Source organism: Helianthus annuus, chromosome 9, assembly GCF_002127325.2.
Source record: "Helianthus annuus cultivar XRQ/B chromosome 9, HanXRQr2.0-SUNRISE, whole genome shotgun sequence".
NCBI classification, from domain to species: Eukaryota; Viridiplantae; Streptophyta; class Magnoliopsida; order Asterales; family Asteraceae; genus Helianthus; species Helianthus annuus.
The window spans coordinates 180,818,293-180,839,897 of NC_035441.2; the positions used below are offsets into that span (position 1 = coordinate 180,818,293).

At 39.6% G+C, this 21,605-nt stretch overlaps 1 protein-coding gene across 2 annotated transcripts; it reads left to right on the forward strand.

The window, feature by feature from the left end:
- Positions 1-14,772: 14,772 nt before the first annotated feature.
- LOC110879927 (truncated transcription factor CAULIFLOWER D) lies at positions 14,773-17,883 on the forward strand. 2 transcript variants are annotated; one of them, XM_022128474.2, is made up of 8 exons: positions 14,773-15,015; positions 15,218-15,296; positions 15,619-15,680; positions 15,808-15,907; positions 16,019-16,060; positions 17,229-17,270; positions 17,351-17,424; positions 17,538-17,883. In XM_022128474.2, the coding sequence occupies exons 1-8, from the start codon at positions 14,834-14,836 to the stop codon at positions 17,572-17,574; spliced, it is 618 nt and encodes a 205-aa protein (XP_021984166.1). In that variant the 5' UTR covers positions 14,773-14,833; the 3' UTR covers positions 17,575-17,883. The 2 variants fall into 2 exon arrangements, with proteins under 2 accessions (XP_021984166.1, XP_021984167.1); XM_022128475.2 differs by having other exon boundaries at positions 17,357-17,424.
- Positions 17,884-21,605: the final 3,722 nt, after the last annotated feature.

Sequence of the window (21,605 nt, forward strand, 5' to 3'; positions counted from 1 at the left end):
AGAAGTTTCCACAACAACTATCATACAATTCAGTTATATAACACGTCCCATACCGTGTCCCAAACAATAACAAGTTATCATAGAAATCAACTAAACAATATGGGAACTGTTCCGACAACTCAAATTCTTAATTATTACAGACCGAATTAAATATTGTTTTAAGACTTCTAGACGACTAACTGTAGATCTTACTGACTACAGGTGCCAGTACAAGATCTACAGATAATTATGACCCTGGAGCAGGGATGTGGACACTGTCCTAAGGTCACAGGCTCCTAGAAGCTTATTATTGCCTCGCTTCCCTAGCACGCTAGTAGCTTAAACACCTGTCACATACGTTAAAATAAAAGTCAATACATATAATGTAAAGGTGAGTACACAAGTTTGATATAGCATATAGAGTTCGAATAGTTTACGCATAACCAAGCACGTACACAAGGGCAAACGACGCATGTAAATTATCAACATGGGACCATCGATACCAATGACTTCAAGTTGACTGTCCGAGACAGTTCGCAATACATGATTACCACCGTAATCCATGCAAGTAATTGTCCTTAGCAACCCCCGTGTGAACGGGTGCTGAGTCCAAACTATAGTACTATGTTGCTAAAGCAGGTAGATAGCACTCCACGTGTAAACATAATAAACAGCAATCATTTAGACAAGTAATACATGCAAGTAGGTTAGCGTTCAAATAGTTTGTGTTGTTTGTGAATTTGATAGATTACGTATGTAACACCCAAAAGTGCTGAAAGCAAAAAGGGATCGAGTATACTCACAGTGGTTGGTTGTGGATTGAGAGGAGCACTGAGAATAGGTTAGCCTGAATAGTTCGATAACACAACGATGAGTAACGCGGAAAAAGGTAAACAATGTACTTGGGTCGAGTAGGCCATTCGATCGGACAGCAGTTCGATCGAGTGGGCTGTTCGATTGGTTTAAAAGTCCGTTCGAACATCCATTCGATCGGCCGGCTGGCTCGATCGGCTGGTTCCTTCAAGTGGATTGTTTCTTCCTTTGATGTGAAGGATGTGTTTGTGTATGATGGTTTGTACTACCTTTCAAGTTGGCCGATCGAACAGCTGTTCGATCGGTTAGCCCAACCGATCGGCTAGCATTGCATTGTTTTCAAATATGTCACTCGATCGGTTGGCATGTTCGATCGGGTGACATTCCAATGTTTCGAAAAGTCTAAGTGTTTTGAAGTATAGTATCTCATGATTCGAGCAGTAATGTTCAATCGAGTGGCGTAGTCGATCGAACAGTACCTCGTCAATACTACACTTTGTGAGTTGGTGGGTCTAAGTGCTAGTCGATCGGTTAGCCTAGCCGATCGGCTGGCGTAGTCGTTCGGTTGGGCTGTTCGATCGAACAGCCTAGCCGTTCGGCCAGCTTCTCGATTCGGTTAACCTATCACTTAACACTTGGTTATTCCCGTTAATTGTTGATGTTTTAGAGATATTTTGACTACGAGTTGAACCACAAAACTGAAGTCCCCACTTAGCCCACTGACTCGAGCAGGAATCACCCAAACTCGGTCAGAGACGGTTTGGAACCTAAGTTTAACGTTTAACCCGAAATCGGTATATCTCTCGGTGGAACCCGAATCTTGAACCATGTGTTTGTTTAGATTGATTTGTAAGTCGGTTCAAGTCTCGTTTTCACCTTTTTGAGTGTAAAAGAGTTGAAAGATAGATGAAAACCCATCTTCCAATCCTTTTCCACCGTGAAATGTTAAGATCTTTGGAAGATTTTAGGTTATTTATGTGGAAATCGGTTAGATCTAAGTTATTCATGGTGGAATGATGTCAAAACTTAGTGTTCTTGAAGAACACATGATGACATCACCCAAGAACACCTAGATCTTGGTGATTTCATGGATGAAATCCAAGTTTTGAAAGATAGAAAGATGTAGAATCGATTAATGAACAAAAACGTACAAGGATTAGAGCGAAATACTTACCGGTTTGAGAGAAATCTGAGATTTAGTGAGAAGAAGAGGCTGGTCGGTCAGAGCTTTTCCAAAAGTGGAAAGTTTGACAAGGACAGCCCTATTTATAGGCTTCCAAAAGAGGAAAGGGTCAGCTGATCGAACAGCATCCCTGATCGAGCAGCTGCCCGATCGAACAGCCTGTTCGATCGGCTAGCCTGTTCGATCAGGTTGCCCTGTTCGATCGGCTAGCCTGTTCGATCAGGTTGCCCTGTTCGATCGGCTAGCCTGTTCGATCAGGTTGCCCTGTTCGATCGGCTTGCCTGGTTTTGAGTGTTTCGCGACGATTTTTGATATTTCGAGTTCGATAGTTGAGGAGTAGAGTAGGATAGAGTTTCTATTCAAATTACTTTTAGTCTCAACTACTATATCATACGAGCATCCTTACAACCATTTCGGGTTCGATTTCCATTGAGTTTGATTCACCTTTGAGTCTTGATTGATTTGATTGATTCACCACACACTTTAACATAAAAGTAAACATGCACAAGTAACACATAAGGCACACACACACGTATAAAAAGTACTAAAATCCCCACACTTGAGTTTGATGATTGATTTGATTAGCTTGATTATTGATTGACTAGCTTTATTGCATTGTTACTTCCTATCATTCACAGTCGGTCGTTGATTCACAGTTCGATTATCGGTCGATTAGTTTGATTATACAACACTTACTCCAAATAATATGAAAATCAAAATGAAACTAAAATGAAATTAATCTTTATTGATCTTTAATTCCAATAACAGTCAACACTTGACTTTGACTTTGACTTTTGGGAAAACACGGGGTGTTACAGTCTCCCTTCCTTTAGGGAATTTCGTCCCGAAATTAGGCCGAGAACCGTACATCGCCGTGTGATTTTACCAATTTGATGCTTCAGATCTATCTGAACAACTGCGGGTACTTGGCCTTCATGTCACTTTCGAGTTCCCAAGTGAACTCCGCGCCTCGTTTGCCTTCCCATCGTACTTTTACAATAGGAATGCGAGAGCGTCTGAGTTGCTTGGTCTGTCGGTCCATGATTTCGACAGGCTTTTCCACGAAGTGTAGCGTCTCATTGACCTGAAGATCGTCGAGTGGTATTATTGCGTCGTGGTCGGCTACGCATTTTCGAAGGTTTGAAATATGGAAAGTCGGGTGGACATTGCTGAGTTCCTCCGGTAATTCGAGTTTGTAGGCAACTTTACCGATCCTTTCCAGAATCTTAAAAGGTCCAACAAATCGAGGCGCAAGTTTCCCTCTTTTGCCGAATCGGACTACTCCCTTCCAAGGTGATACCTTTAGGAGTACGTAGTCGCCAACTGCAAATTCGCGGGGCCTGCGTCGTTTATCGGCGTACATCTTTTGTCTGTCCCGGGCCTTCACCAAATTTTCCCTTATCTGGTGGATCTTGTCAGTCGTTTCTTGCAGGATCTCGGGCCCAGTCAATTGTGAATGACCGACCTCGTGCCATACAATAGGCGAGCGACATCTCCTACCATACAAGGCTTCGAAAGGTGCCATTTCGATGCTGGAGTGATAGCTATTATTGTACGAAAATTCGACCAACGGTAGGTGTTTGCTCCAACTACCACCAAAATCGATAACACACGCACGGAGCATGTCTTCAATAGTACGAATCGTTCTTTCAGTCTGCCCGTCGGTTTGCGGGTGGAATGCGGTACTCAAATTCAGCGTCGTACCAAGAGCTGCTTGAAAAGTTTCCCACAATCTCGATGTAAACCGAGCATCGCGGTCAGAAATGATGTCTCGAGGCGTACCATGATTCTTAATGATCTCGTCGGTGTAGATTTAGGCTAGCTTGGCCACCTTATAGTCTTCTCGTATTGGCAGAAAGTGGGCTGATTTGGTTAGACGGTCGACTATAACCCAAATACTGTCGTGACCTGATGGCGTGGTCGGAAGCTTAGTTATGAAATCCATAGCTATGCTTTCCCACTTCCATACGGGTATCGGCGGTTGTTCGAGTAAGCCTGAAGGTCTTTGGTGTTCAGCCTTGACTCTTGCACAAGTTAAACAGCTACCAACATATAGAGCAATATCCCTTTTCATCCCAGGCCACCAGTACTTGTAGCGAATGTCCTGGTACATTTTGTCCGCACCGGGATGAATGGAATATCGGGATTTGTGGGCTTCGTTCATGATGATCTTTCGCAAATCTGTCCTCCTCGGAACCCAGATTCGGTCCAGATAATAGAATATCCCGTTGGCTTTGCTCACGAGCTGAGTTCCATCGTGATAGATTCGTTCTTTCTTCAACGTACGCTCGTTAAAGCATGCGTGTTGTGCTTCGCGGATGAGAGCTTCGAGGTTATACTGAGCCTGGATGTTTCGAACACCTATCACGTAATTCTTTCTGCTGAGGGCGTCTGCAACTACATTCGCCTTGCCTGGGTGATAACGGATCTCACAGTCGTAATCGTTGAGAAGTTCCACCCATCGGCGTTGACGCATATTGAGTTCTCTCTGGTTAAAGATATGTTGTAGGCTCTTGTGATCGGTGAAGATCGTACATCTTGTACCATACAGGTAGTGTCGCCAAATCTTTAAGGCAAAGACAACTGCGCCTAGCTCAAGGTCATGGGTTGTATAGTTCTTCTCGTGGATTTTGAGCTGTCGAGATGCGTAAGCTATAACCTTGTCTCGTTGCATGAGAACACAGCCAAGTCCAAGGTTTGAAGCATCACAATAGACAACGAAGTCATCGCTTCCGTCCGGCAGTGTAAGAACTGGTGCATGGCACAGCATGTGTTTGAGGGTTTGGAAAGCAGTCTCCTGCGCGGTTCCCCACACAAAAGGCTTGTCTTTATGGGTAAGGGAGGTAAGTGGTACAGCAATCTTCGAGAATCCTTCGATGAATCGCCGGTAGTAACCTGCTAATCCGAGAAAAGAGCGAACTTCTGACGGATTCTTTGGCGTAACCCATCCCTTGACTGCCTCAATCTTTGCAGGATCAACGTGTATACCCCGACTATTCACAATATGACCCAGAAATTGAACCTCCTCCAACCAGAACTCACACTTGGAGAATTTGGCGTAGAGTTGGTTTCCCTGAAGCAACTCGAGAACCAATCGCAAATGTTGCGCATGTTCGGCCCTCGATCTGGAATAGATCAGGACATCGTCGATAAATACAATGACGAAACGGTCTAAGAACGGTTTACACACGCGATTCATCAGATCCATAAAGACCGCGGGTGCGTTGGTCAAACCAAAAGGCATGACAACAAATTCGTAGTGGCCGTATCGGGTTCGAAAAGCGGTTTTGGGTATGTCTTCCTCTTGAATCCGCAACTGATGATAGCCTGAACGTAGATCAATCTTGGAGAAACACTGAGCACCTTGTAGTTGGTCAAACAGATCATCGATTCTTGGTAAGGGGTATCGGTTCTTGATGGTCAGCTTGTTCAATTCCCGGTAATCGATGCACATTCGGAACGACCCGTCCTTCTTTTTGACGAAAAGGACTGGTGCGCCCCATGGAGAAGTGCTCGGGCGAATGAAGCCTTTTTCAAGTAACTCTTGGAGTTGGTTTGAGAGTTCTCGCATCTCAGATGGAGCGAGTCGATACGGAGCTTTGGCCACTGGGTTGGCTCCTGGAATAAGGTCGATTCGAAAGTCGATATCACGACTTGGAGGTAATCCAGGAAGATCATCAGGGAACACCTGAGGAAATTCTCGGACAACAGGAACATCCTTGACTTCAACTTTCCTTTTCTTGTCCGTCTCTGCTACAACAATGTTGGCCAAGAAGGCTCGATATTCCTTGCGGAGATATTTGCGAGCTTGAAGACATGACATGAGCTTGAGATCTTTTGCAGTAGTTTCACCATAAACACATAGATTATCACCACTAGCTAGCACAAAACGAATCATCTTATCGGAACACACAACTTCAGCACGGTTTTCACGAAGAAAGTCCATGCCTATTATGACATCGAAACTTCCGAGCTGCATTGGAATGAGATTAATCGGGAATATATGATTGTTGAGCTCGAGAGTACAATCACGGAGCACAGAATTGACAGCAATGGTTCTCCCGGTAGCGACTTCTACTTCGAAGGGTGACGAAAGATAAGAGCGCTTACGTCTAAGAAGTTTCTCAAACTCAAATGACACAAAGCAGTTATCGGCTCCAGTATCAAACAAACATGATGCATAAATACCATTCACAAGGAACGTACCATTGACCACGTTGTTATCAGCTTGAGCCTGGCGTGCGTTGATGTTGAAAGTTCTGGCGTGAGCGGCTTGTTGTTGAGGCTGCTGTTGTTGTTGCTGGGGTTGTTGGGCTTCTTGTTTCACCACCCTGTTCGGGCACCGGTTTGCGAAGTGGTTAGGGTCACCACATGCAAAGCAGGTCCGAACATTGTTTGCCGGGGCCTGTGCAGCTTGAGGAGCTTGAGGAGCAGGTAGCAGGGCTTGGTTAACAGCGGCTTGAGCTTGCGTTTGACGAGGACCATAGCGGCAATTCGCAGTGAAATGCCCGTAAACGTTGCAGTGGACACAGAAACGGCAGGCCACACCCACCGGGTGATGATAAGAACATGTAGCACAGAGTGGGTGGGGGCCGGTGTACGCACGCTTAGCCGGCGGCGCATTGATCACTGGCGCAGTGCGCTGTGGTTGTTGCTGTTGTGGCGGTACTGACTGAAGAGGAGCAGCATTGGTTGCGGCGGCGCAACTCTTGTTCTTCTTTCTTCTTCTCGAGGACTTGGAGGTTTGAGCACTAGGGTTGTCGGTTGATGTGGCAGTAACTTGATGCAACGACTTGGATGGCTTATCCCAGACACCAGCCTTAACTCGCTTGTCGTTAATCTCGGCAGCGAGTAGGTAGGTTTCCTCGATTGATGCGGGTTTGGCGGCGAACACATAATCTGCAACACAATCCGGAAGAGCACGGATGTATTTCTTGATGGTCATCTCGGGAGTCTTGACCTGGTCTGGACAGATAATGCTCAGTTGTTTGAAACGGGCGGTGAGACCAGCGTTGTCGCCCTCCTTCTGCTTGATGGTCCAGAACTCATCCTCCAACTTTTGGCGTTCGTGGGGAGGACAGAACTCGTCCAGCATGATAGCCTTCAGTTCCTCCCACGTCAGCTCGTAGGCAGCGTCGTTCCCGCGCTTATTTCTTTCGGCTGTCCACCAGTCCAATGCCCGCGACTGGAAGACACCGGTAGCATTGAGGGTTCGAAGATGATCCGGGCATCCGCTTTGACGAAGGGTAACTTCCACAGAGTCAAACCAGTGAAATAAGCCTGTAGGGCCCTCTTCACCGGTGAACTCCTTCGGTCCACATGCCTTAAATTGCTTGAAACTGAACGGAGCTTTGCTGGGTTCAGTGAGGGTTCGGGATTCTTCCGACGACTTGCTGGTGTTTTCGTACACCTCACTGACAGCTTTTGCTACAGACCTCGAGATGAGCTTGGCGAGACGTCGGTCTCTCTTTTCCTGACGGGAAAGGTTTTGGCGAGTTCTTGATGATGACGACATGGTCTGCAATAGACATCGCCATAGGGCTCAACACAACGAATTCGAATCTCGCACGTCTTAGTTTACTAAAGCTTAGAATCACGTCGCATCTCACGTCACGTAACACATATAAACACATAATCATAGAGGCACATAAGCACAGAAGCAATTAGAGCACATAAGCAATTAAGCAAATAGAGCACTTAATTTCCTAAACACGTACGCACTTTTATCATAGAGGATGTCAGAAAACAGAAACCTATAACCACAAGTCGAGTGTCGTTCGTTTTGCATATCGGGTAGCATCACACTGTATCGTCTAACTTAGTCGTATAGCGTAGCATAGCACACTGGTTTCGTTTAGATCACATCAACAGGGATTTGAATCGAGATAGGATAGCAACAAAGGTCACGCAGATTGATAACAAATGGAGTAACCAACGAATCTTAAAGCACGTAAACAGGTAAATCACATAAAATCAACGAAGCAACACTCAAAATCGGAAAATGGATTGTCTGCGGCTACTAGACTTTGACTAACCATGGCATTTTAACTATTCACAGTTGACTTGTCGTCACTTTCGACTCTAGGGGACATGTTTCTGCCTCGATTCTTGGGCATTATACATGCGCATTCTAGGCCATACTCGTGAGTTCAGGTCGTTGGAGTCCGTCAATTGCCTTAGCGAGATAAAATAAAGTGGGAATAACTGCCAAGGTTAGGGTTTCACCCCTAGCTCAGCAATTTCTTCCTTGTTTTAAGAAAATTTAGAGGAAAGTTTTCATCAAATTACGGGTTTCAGCCCTAATTTGGTATAATTCTCCCCCGTTTGTTGATAGAAATTAGCACAAAGTAATTGGCAAAAATTTGTAATTTAGGCAGGAATTCGCGGGTTTCACTCCTAATCCCGTCCCAACTACAAAATTTGGCTCGGAGTTCGGATGTAATGATAGAATAGAAGGAAACAACATAAGATAAGCACATAAACTTGGTCTCTTGGTTCCTAACTATAGTCTAGGTCTCTAAGACAGCGATCCGGACTAGATCGTGTCTAACCTAATTCCCTATAGTTATGGCTCTGATACCAATCTGTCACACCCCAACCGATGGCGGAATCATCGGGGCGCGGCACTAAGCGAAACAGATTGTTCAGAAGTTTCCACAACAACTATCATACAATTCAGTTATATAACACGTCCCATACCGTGTCCCAAACAATAACAAGTTATCATAGAAATCAACTAAACAATATGGGAACTGTTCCGACAACTCAAATTCTTAATTATTACAGACCGAATTAAATATTGTTTTAAGACTTCTAGACGACTAACTGTAGATCTTACTGACTACAGGTGCCAGTACAAGATCTACAGATAATTATGACCCTGGAGCAGGGATGTGGACACTGTCCTAAGGTCACAGGCTCCTAGAAGCTTATTATTGCCTCGCTTCCCTAGCACGCTAGTAGCTTAAACACCTGTCACATACGTTAAAATAAAAGTCAATACATATAATGTAAAGGTGAGTACACAAGTTTGATATAGCATATAGAGTTCGAATAGTTTACGCATAACCAAGCACGTACACAAGGGCAAACGACGCATGTAAATTATCAACATGGGACCATCGATACCAATGACTTCAAGTTGACTGTCCGAGACAGTTCGCAATACATGATTACCACCGTAATCCATGCAAGTAATTGTCCTTAGCAACCCCCGTGTGAACGGGTGCTGAGTCCAAACTATAGTACTATGTTGCTAAAGCAGGTAGATAGCACTCCACGTGTAAACATAATAAACAGCAATCATTTAGACAAGTAATACATGCAAGTAGGTTAGCGTTCAAATAGTTTGTGTTGTTTGTGAATTTGATAGATTACGTATGTAACACCCAAAAGTGCTGAAAGCAAAAAGGGATCGAGTATACTCACAGTGGTTGGTTGTGGATTGAGAGGAGCACTGAGAATAGGTTAGCCTGAATAGTTCGATAACACAACGATGAGTAACGCGGAAAAAGGTAAACAATGTACTTGGGTCGAGTAGGCCATTCGATCGGACAGCAGTTCGATCGAGTGGGCTGTTCGATTGGTTTAAAAGTCCGTTCGAACATCCATTCGATCGGCCGGCTGGCTCGATCGGCTGGTTCCTTCAAGTGGATTGTTTCTTCCTTTGATGTGAAGGATGTGTTTGTGTATGATGGTTTGTACTACCTTTCAAGTTGGCCGATCGAACAGCTGTTCGATCGGTTAGCCCAACCGATCGGCTAGCATTGCATTGTTTTCAAATATGTCACTCGATCGGTTGGCATGTTCGATCGGGTGACATTCCAATGTTTCGAAAAGTCTAAGTGTTTTGAAGTATAGTATCTCATGATTCGAGCAGTAATGTTCAATCGAGTGGCGTAGTCGATCGAACAGTACCTCGTCAATACTACACTTTGTGAGTTGGTGGGTCTAAGTGCTAGTCGATCGGTTAGCCTAGCCGATCGGCTGGCGTAGTCGTTCGGTTGGGCTGTTCGATCGAACAGCCTAGCCGTTCGGCCAGCTTCTCGATTCGGTTAACCTATCACTTAACACTTGGTTATTCCCGTTAATTGTTGATGTTTTAGAGATATTTTGACTACGAGTTGAACCACAAAACTGAAGTCCCCACTTAGCCCACTGACTCGAGCAGGAATCACCCAAACTCGGTCAGAGACGGTTTGGAACCTAAGTTTAACGTTTAACCCGAAATCGGTATATCTCTCGGTGGAACCCGAATCTTGAACCATGTGTTTGTTTAGATTGATTTGTAAGTCGGTTCAAGTCTCGTTTTCACCTTTTTGAGTGTAAAAGAGTTGAAAGATAGATGAAAACCCATCTTCCAATCCTTTTCCACCGTGAAATGTTAAGATCTTTGGAAGATTTTAGGTTATTTATGTGGAAATCGGTTAGATCTAAGTTATTCATGGTGGAATGATGTCAAAACTTAGTGTTCTTGAAGAACACATGATGACATCACCCAAGAACACCTAGATCTTGGTGATTTCATGGATGAAATCCAAGTTTTGAAAGATAGAAAGATGTAGAATCGATTAATGAACAAAAACGTACAAGGATTAGAGCGAAATACTTACCGGTTTGAGAGAAATCTGAGATTTAGTGAGAAGAAGAGGCTGGTCGGTCAGAGCTTTTCCAAAAGTGGAAAGTTTGACAAGGACAACCCTATTTATAGGCTTCCAAAAGAGGAAAGGGTCAGCTGATCGAACAGCATCCCTGATCGAGCAGCTGCCCGATCGAACAGCCTGTTCGATCGGCTAGCCTGTTCGATCAGGTTGCCCTGTTCGATCGGCTAGCCTGTTCGATCAGGTTGCCCTGTTCGATCGGCTAGCCTGTTCGATCAGGTTGCCCTGTTCGATCGGCTTGCCTGGTTTTGAGTGTTTCGCGACGATTTTTGATATTTCGAGTTCGATAGTTGAGGAGTAGAGTAGGATAGAGTTTCTATTCAAATTACTTTTAGTCTCAACTACTATATCATACGAGCATCCTTACAACCATTTCGGGTTCGATTTCCATTGAGTTTGATTCACCTTTGAGTCTTGATTGATTTGATTGATTCACCACACACTTTAACATAAAAGTAAACATGCACAAGTAACACATAAGGCACACACACACGTATAAAAAGTACTAAAATCCCCACACTTGAGTTTGATGATTGATTTGATTAGCTTGATTATTGATTGACTAGCTTTATTGCATTGTTACTTCCTATCATTCACAGTCGGTCGTTGATTCACAGTTCGATTATCGGTCGATTAGTTTGATTATACAACACTTACTCCAAATAATATGAAAATCAAAATGAAACTAAAATGAAATTAATCTTTATTGATCTTTAATTCCAATAACAGTCAACACTTGACTTTGACTTTGACTTTTGGGAAAACACGGGGTGTTACAGATTGTTGTAATGTATGCATTATGGTTTGTATAGGGGTAATGATATATATTATATATTATATATAGATTACAATAAACCTGTCAAACGGGGAAAAATAGACGCGGGTTCATCGTAACACGCGAGTCCTAAATCAACTTGGTTATTTTATTATATGTTTTACGTTTTGGTTAAATTTCTTCGCATTAACACCACAACTTCATTGTCGGTAGTCGCTGATAGTAGTGTGGCATTAGTGCTCGCCCCCGCCGCAACGCGGGGGGTGTTTAATACTAGTTCTAATATAAGACATAAGTTTTTATAACTAAAATATAAAAAAAAGTTGCAAAATGGTAATATTAAAATAATAACAAATACAAAATTTGTGTTTAAGAGGTCGTGTTTGTGTTAATCCGTGAATATTCGTGTCGTGTTTGGACTAGTATATCTGACATAATTTTCAGCTCCTTGTCATTTTATTTTTTCATGTCGGGTTGGAACCTCCAACCCACAAACACGACCCAGCTGACACCCCTACTCAAAATTCAACGATATTTTATTAAAATACATTTGTTTTGAGATATTCCACAAGACCATAAGTTCGTGTAATCATAACAGCCGGTCATGTTGGTGTTAAGGGTGTAATAGCGTACGATGTGGAAAGCTCATATTCCACTAATCCTATTTTTATAATTTATTTTATAAGTTTCTAAAAGCCATTGATATTTTTATTATTTTTTGTGTTGTTTAAGAACTTAAAAATGTTATTCAAATAGTGTAGACTAGGTTGAAGACAATTGTTTAAGAACTTAAAAATGTTATTAAAATAGTGTAGATTAGATTGAAGACAAAAATAAACAAGATAATTTTATTTAGAATAAATAAAGGTAGCGAAGATTTTCCAAAGCAACTATCAAACTCCATACGGGTGATACCGTGATACTATCACTATTGGGCCGTCTAAACTCAGTGGGCCCACCATTAGTCTTAAGGTCCACCCACTAAGTTAATATGTCCGATATAACGTTACTTGTCTCTTTCATGCAAATGTAATCAGTAATCTATTCTTACATAAGTGGCCCACTTTCGCCTATCTTTTTATTTATTTTCAAAAAGTTATGCTTGACGTGTCACCGTTTTGTTTGATGATATATTCAATTTTGCTTATCTTCCCCCGTGATTTTATCAACTATTTGTATTTACAAGCATTTTCTTTAGTCTTTTATATACAACAAAAATCATCTTATATAAGTTTCACTAATTAGAAAAATGTAACAGGACATGTTTATTCTACCACATATTTAACCAATATTTGTTTAACGACAAATATTACTCCTACTCTATACTAATAGTTCTAAACTACTTTATTGCCCAGGTTTTTAAGTTTGGGACCTCCCTTCTTCTAAGGAGTATGTGCCTCTAACAAGTAGGCTAGCCCCACATTGGCAGTACACAACCAATATTAATTCGACAATCGTGACTCGTGAGAATGGCAAGATAATATCATGAGTGTGAGATAGAGTGGTAAACACTTGCATCACCGTCATAGCGTCAAAGTTTACACACACATAATATCGTGAGTGATAGAAACACATTTTTCAGTACCGTAAAAAGGTTGAATCCTGATAACCTCAATTCGCTCACATCAAAACAAATCCGCCAAGAGGTAAATCAAGCTCACCGAACGCCTATGTGACGATACCACCATAATTTGTGAGGTAAGATTGACGCCTTGGTTGGTTTGTTGTATAGTAAGACCATAAAGATAAAGTTTGCTAGATTGTCAAACAAAGAAATAATCACCTCTAATCCGTTAAGCTTTATGTAAAGGAATAGTGGTTGGAGTTTTACTAAACCAGGTGAAGTCTGCAATTGGCCGTTGAAAAGGGAACAAATGGGAGATTGACACGTGGGGAACATATGGGCCCATCCAACAAAAGAGAATTGGACGCGTCTGTACATTTAAAGAGGGTAAAATCAACCTAGTACTAGAGATATTCTTGATCATGGGAGGGAGGAGGTGTTCCTATGTAGCAGGATGTATTGTACACCATACTTCATCAGTCTTTCGGATATTCCTAGGTTATGAGCTTAGCTATCTGGATGACACGTGTCTATGTTACTATTCATTTATGACCCACATAAGCATCTTATGCTCCAAGATAAACCACAATTATGTCCCCTTGATTTATACAACTACAAACAACATCTATTAGTTTTCCATTATCATTTTATCTTACATGTCATAACACAATGAATATATGCATTTATGGAGGTGACCAATGATTATATGTACAATAGTAAACTCTATGAAAGTATTAACATTTTTGTTAATTAATTAGTAAAATAAGATATATGATCCAATATTGACTCACCAAACGATACGTAGTATTTGAAAACGACTATTTAAACCATAACACATCGATAGAGTAAATTGTTGAGATTTTGAGTATGTTGCGTATCTACACATGTATTTACATTTTTACGACATGAAAATCATGAGACAAATTTAAAGTAATATAAGCCCAACCGGCAACCATGTAGATAACTTTGATATATCTTATAAATTCATTTGTTAATTCATACTTGTATCTTTATTCTTATTGCATCACATAAAAAACTATGTTGTGAAAATACATATAGCAATAATGACAAGTGAGACAGTCGGTTAGAATCAATTGTACTGTTTATGTAAAATGGAACACCTGAAACCACTTATGTAGTGCCAGACTAAATCATGTCATAATAGATTTTTTCACACAAGAAAAGGTATGATGGAAGAAAAAGAAACACTTGGGTCATATCACTGTTTAACCTTAGATAAATACAATGTTGTAATTTAGTTAAGCAATTGCATCATCAAGAAGGTATATATAGTAGTAGCTTGAAAGGTTTTGTAAGTTAATATACTAATTTAGATAATCAATTACATATGAATGGTTTTGTACGTGTGTACTCCAAACCTTCTAACTTATACCAAAGTTTTCTCATTTTTCTCTGGTCTAAATTAAATTCAGTTAAACTTAAATAACCTCGAGTACACTAAAATCACCAACACATTTCAGGTAAATATATGCATTTATGATTTCTCGACCTGAAAGGCTTTACTAAGTAAATAAAAGAATCATGAATATGCATATACGTTTCGTTCCTATATGACAAGGATTTAACTTATGGTTTAAATCATAACCGGTTTAAGAATCGGAAGAATAACATAACTAAACACATATACATTTAATCAACTATGATACATAAGATAATTATCTTACAGATTTACAACTTTACGTCATTGTTTCTCTTTCCACTATATCTGATTGATCCATTTACAAGTGGTTTTACACTTGACTATTTATAATAAAGTTATTTATTGCGCGCGCATACATACACATATATGTATATGTATATAAGAGCTTGATTGAAGAAAGACAAAATTAAGAAGTAAAATGGGAAGGGGAAAAGTAGAGCTAAAGAGAATAGAAAACCCAACAAATAGGCAAGTCACCTTCTCTAAGAGAAGAGATGGTTTGTTCAAAAAAGCCATTGAGCTATCTATTCTCTGTGAAGCTGAGGTTGCACTTCTTGTCTTCTCTTCTTCTGGGAAATCTTATCAGTTCTCTAGCCATGAGTAATCATTCTCTCTCTCTCTATATATGTGTATGTATATATGATATGTATGTGTGTGCAAAGAGGTGGATCTACATGTATATTATGTTAGTAACATATCATATGCACATATATACTTTATTTTTAAATATGGTAATTAGATAGCTAGTGTTCTAGTATGTGTGTGTATATGATGAAAGTTGGTTGATGGCATATTGTTGCAGCATGGATAGAACGATCAGGAAGTACAGAAATGAAAAGGGACTGCATAAAATGAACAGCCATGGAGTTAGAACTATTGAGGTATTACATTTTTTGTATATATATAATATCTTGAGGTACAGAAATGAAAAGGGTACCTGTGTATATATTCATAACTAATACAATTTTGTTTTATATTTCTCACTACAACCTTTGTTTACTATACTAAACAATGAAATAAAATCTGAGAAAACACAAATATAACCATGGTTAGTTTGAAATTAAGCTCAACGTATATTCGGTTGATCAGGTTGATAATATGATTAATATCTAGGTTAATTAGGAACTGTTCAAAAGTTATTTTTATCTGTTTTTGTCATAAAATGTTTTTTTTTAAAGAAAAGAAATTATTGACTTGGTTCAGGTGTGGAAGAATGAAATGGATGAGATGAAGAAAGCAATCGACACACTGGAAACAAAACTCAAGTATTAATAACATATAATATATAATAAACAAGTTTATTATATTATATTCATTAAGTAATTACTATTATTACACTATTTACAAAAATCCAATAATAATAATAATTTGGTGTTTTGTTTTTGTTTTAAGACATCTGGCTGGAGAAGACCTTTCCACATTAGGGATGAAAGAACTGAAACAACTCGAGCGCCAGCTGAGGATGGGGGTCGATCGTGTACGCTCTAGAAAGGTACGTTTTTTCTACCAAGCCGATTTCGCTATAATTAATCATGTTATTATTAACGTTAGTAAAAGTTATACCTGTCATCCTAATAAAGATTTAATGAATGAATTTCGACAGTGGCGCCTTTTATCGGAGCACGTAAGTTTATTGAAGAGAAATGTGAGTCTTAAGCTTATAATCATATCATACACATGTTTATATTTACACAACTCCATGTATATATTGTTATATGCATTTCACTTGATAATGTTAAAGTCTATTTTATTGAAGTCTATGGGGTTCCACTCTAAAACCAATTGGTGATAGAGGGAGTAACCCAAGATCTTATTAATACAACCAGAAGGTCTTATTCTTTCGATGTGGGATAGGGCTCCTCCAATACCCTCCCGCACGTGTAACCCGGTCTATCAAGAGGTGTACACGTGGCCTTAACCGGAGCTGACATAGAGCCGTGGCTCTGATACCATATTGAAGTCTATGGGGTTCCACTCTAAAACCAATTGGTCCAATAAATAAAAAGTCTTGGGGAATTGTCTCCGAATAGTCCAGGGTAAACCATCCAACCAGCTTCAATAACATTGAGATCATGATTGGGAACATCAGAAATAACCCAAATTTGTGAATTGCTAAAATCATCTTTATGAGCAATGTTTGGAGCCCATACATTTACAGTAGCTTTTATTCCATGGTATTGCTTTCCCAACAAGTATCCCAATGCATGCTCATGCCCTCGGCCACTTGAGTTGTTTTTTGCACTAATTTTCTTTCCAAATTTAGATATAGAACGAGATCTTAGTATGTCACTTGCACTTGTTCGTCTTATTGGTATTGTTCCATTTGGACATGATTCACCATTTGAACTCCATGCCTGCTTCACTCTAGAACTTGTTCTCCTTTTACCATGTTCTTTTGGTAATTTTGGAGGATCCATTGGCATCGTTCCTCTTAGCTTTGGGAGATCAAAAGCTGGCTGAAGATGAATCAAAACGCAATCTATTATATCACCATCCGGACTCTCAATCGACTTAACATAAGGCTTGTTGATCTTCCTAAGCTGAGCATTTATCAGCTTCATCTTCTTAGATTCATCACTCAACGTCGAATTTCTGTTTTCTTGCCATAACTTTTCGGAACCCTTTACCACAAATATAGGCGAAAACAAGAAGAAAGACAATACAAGAATGGAAATGATGGTAGGGATCTCATGACAATGACTAGACCGCATGGTTGTAGATTATTCTGTTCAACTACAAATTTTGTATTCTTGTTCTTGGTTGGCACCTTGATTGTAACATATAATAAAATGTCTCTTTTGTGTTATATGCAGCATAAAACTTTGCAAGAAGAAAATTGCAATCTTCAGAAAAAAGTGAGCATTTTCTTGAAATTTATAAGTTGATTAAATATACATTTGTTTACAATATTGAAGTGTTTGTGATATAATTGGAGATCAAGCTGCATGAGATACTGAGCGAGGGTGATGAAAACTCTGGGTTGGATTCATCTGATCATGTAATCCAAAGGTATTAGTAATTTCTTTTTAATTTTTTAAAACTTATTTTGTAGCTTTTATTGTCTAAATTACTAGCTATATAACACAAGATTAGAATAACTAAAAATTGTTGAAAATTTGCAGCTTTATTCCAGATGGGCAGCCTCTCAACATGAACTAGCTTGGTTTTCCAGACAGTTGATTACTATATATATACATTTTGGTTCTATGTCCCTTGCACCATCTTATCCTTTTTTATCACAAAAAAGGAGAATATATATGAAAAGAATATAGGTTTTGGTTGTTATATATAAGGTATTGAGCAATAGTTTGTAAGTTTAGTTTGATTTGTAAAATGTAAAATGGTGATGCGTGATACTTTGGTTGGTAATGCGGTGTGTAATTATTTTTTATAAATATATTTGGGTTTTACGAAAAAAAAAAAAAAAAAAACTAATGTTGATGCTAAAGAGTTTAGATTAAAATTACATATAATATGTATTTCTGTTTTTCATTATCATTATATGTGAATTGATCACATCATTTGGATTTGCAGTTTTCCGTTTGTTCATGTCTTGTTATATGATATGAGTGCAACAATCATAGAACATAATATCTCATAACAATATAAAATCAAGCATTTCATGCAGTGGCGGAACTAGCCCAAAAAGTTAGGGGCATCCTAATTTTTTTAGGATCAGGAGTATCCTTTATATAACAGAAACGGAGTTGAGAGGTATTTTTACACTACGGAAATGAAGTTAAGGGGTATTTTTACACTACGGAGACAGGGTTGAGGGGTAGCCCGCAGTGGCGGACCCAGGAATTTTTTCATGGGGGTGCGGAACGTTTTTAAAAATTTTAGGCCCCAAGGTATATAAGTAAAAAAATTGGTTCGTATCGGGTCGGTTCGAGTCGGGTCGGGTCATGTAAAACAAAAGAACATCAAACTAAATGATTGATATGGTCCTCTTAGTAGATATGCCCTTCTAATCTCATCTCGTTGATTCACGTTATATGATCCAATCGGCTTGCGATTATAAGGATCCGAAGGAAGAGTATCCACATCAACGAATTCGGAAGATGTATCAACTTTCCACTTGAGAAATCGCGCCAACGTCCCTACTCATGGTTCCTATCGGCTATCACAAACAAATTGATCTATAAGTTCATGGCTCCATAACATATTACATAATGTATCAAGTATTCAAACACTAGAAATCATAATGTAAATCACACTAAAAATCATCTAGACATCTTATACACCATTAAAAAAAAACCCAAACATCAGGTCTAATCGTATATAACCCACCACAAAAAAGACAAAATATCACCATCATCACTAACAAAATATAAATATATAACCCACCACAAAATAAAATATCATCACTAACAAGAAGCACATGTCTCCTGCCATCAAAAAATCACTTCCGGTGGCTACCGGTTCCGTCCCACCCCACTAAAAATCAACCAAAAAATCAACCAAAAATCATCAAAAATAACAAAGAAAATTACCCGTGTTCGATCGGCGGTGGTATGATGGCTGATTACGGTGGTATGCGGCTGCTGTTGTCGCTGATGTTCTGATCGCTGGCGTGCGTGCAGGGATGATAGAGAGCAGTAGTGGTGCACAAATCGGGTTTTTTTAAAAACCGGGTTTCGGGTAGGATCGGGTTCGGGTAGGATCGGGTTTTACAAAATCGGGTTTTTTTAAAAACGGGTCGGGTCCGGGTCCGGGTTCTCTACCAAAAATGTATACCCTATATACCCGGGTTCGGGTAGGGTTCGGGTCGGGTTTTATAAAACCCGGGTATTATAATACCCTATTTCCGGGTTCGGGTCCGGTTCGGGTATTCATCGGGTAGGGTTCGGGTATGCATCGGGTTGGGAAAAAACCCGCACCGGGTATTAAAAAAACCCGACCGGAACTATGCTTATAAAATGTATCAAACATAACTCACACACATAGACATCAAATCTATTGATAAACAGAGGCACAATTTATAGTTCTTCATGTGGTTATTCTTGAACTTTATAAACAGAGACACAATTTATTAAATACAAAAACTAATAATGATATTAAACAAACAAAGAAAATAGAAGGGCCAACATATATTGGCATATTTGTTTCCACTTGTAATGAAATCTACTAAATAATTAAGTAGCGGTGGCAAATATCATTAGAAACCTAATAATTAAACAAGATTACATCAAAGTGCATACATAATTTTGTTAAATCATAAGAACTAGAAGTCTTAATGCATACATAATTAAACAAGATTACATCAAAATCGGGTTTTTTTAAAAACCGATTCCGGGTATTTATAAAACCCGGTTCCGGGTTCGGGTTCGGGTTCGGGTATTTATAAAACCGGGTTTCGGGTATAAACCGGGTATAAAAAAACCCGGTTCCGGGTTCGGGTTTTAGATCAAATATGCATACCCGGTCCCTACCCTACGGGTAGGGTCGGGTTCGGGTTCGGGTATAAAAAAACCGGGTTTTATAATACCCGGTTCCGGGTTTTTTTTCGGATCCGGGTCCGGGTTCGGGTTTTTTGTGCACCACTAGAGAGCAGGAGAGAATATGTAAGGGTTTTGGGCTTGTTTATTTTATTTTAGTTTGAAATATTGTTGATTTGTTGGGTTTGTTATTGGGCTAAGACTTAGTAGTGGGCTAGTTACAGGTATTGGGTATTTGAGTTTAGTTATTTAGGTATTAAAAGTTATATAATTTAGGTAGTGGTTTTAAAAAAAATTAAGATTTTACTAAAAAAATTTTAAAAAATAAATTGGTAACACCTTTTACCTAAGGGGTGCGGACAAAAAAATTCCAAGGGGTGCGGACGGAAAATTCTAAGGGGTGCGGACGAAAAATTTCAAGGGGTACGGACGTGATTTTCGACGGAACTTAACACTAATTTTCTTTTTTCCAGGGGGTCCGCCCGCCCACCTTGGGCAACCCTTAAGTCCGCCCCTGGTAGCCCGTGCTACCCCTATTAACACACTATTTCCGCCACTAATTTCATGCTAGATGATGTAACAAGTTTTGAGTTTCACAATTAGAGTATGTGATTGATTGAGAAAGTTGATGAAGAATTTCAAGACAAAATGGTAAGAGTTAAATATTTGAAACTCATATCTATCTATATTAATTCTATAGCATGGTTAATAGACCGAGTTCCTAGACATTCTTGTACATCCTTTGAAGGTGGCTAAACAAATAAAGAAAGATGTGTGTCAAAAGTGTTTATACTTCTCCGCATCTGTCACAAGTTAAGACCATTTACTTGATGAGTCTAAAGTAGACCGAAACCAATGACATTTTGATAGTTAAGTTACAAATAGGGCAAGTAGTCAAATATTTTCATCGATTAATAACAAGAAGGAGGTGGGAATGAGATATGCAAAATATGGGACGAGAGAGAGAGACATAATAAGATCTAAATACGTTTATGTATTTATTAATGACAACGTTTAATTCTACTCTATCACACCAATAATTATATATTATTCACCTTTTCGCGAATATTGAATCTCAAACAACAAACTTCCTACGTGCTTAGCCTAACCAATTATACCCCATTATAACAATCACATCCCCCTCCCCCCAAAAAAAAAAAATTCTTGCAACTTGAGTGGAGGCTTTCTAATTCTTGTATTGGGCTCCCTCGTAGGCTGAGAATCATTTGGGCCTGGGTTGTATGGGCTACTCATAACACATAGCCGAGAATCATTTGGGCCTGGGTTGTGTGGGCTACTACTCATAACACATATTTATCCTAGAACGTTGGACCACTGTAGCATCCGTGACAATACGATGGTGTGTTTGGAAACAAACTAAAAGATAAAACACAAAATAATTTAAAATATTAATACGAACACTATATTCTGAAAACAACCTTACAGTTAAAGATGAGCATGGTACTAGACTTCAGTACTGAAACATAGAGAAAATGGGTACTGGTACCGAATATACAAGAACGGTACCAGTATTTACCCATTAATGATACTTTACCGATACCGAAAAATGGAAAAAATGGGTACCGATACCGAAAAGCATCTTGGGTGAAACAAATGTTGTCCAAGGCGCAAAGGTTGAGCCTTGGGGCTAGGCGCTTAAAAAGAGAAGGGTTCTTTAAGCGAGACACATAATATAAAAATATCATTTTTAGGGGTTTAGACATGTTTTATGCTTGTTTAAGGATAGTTTAG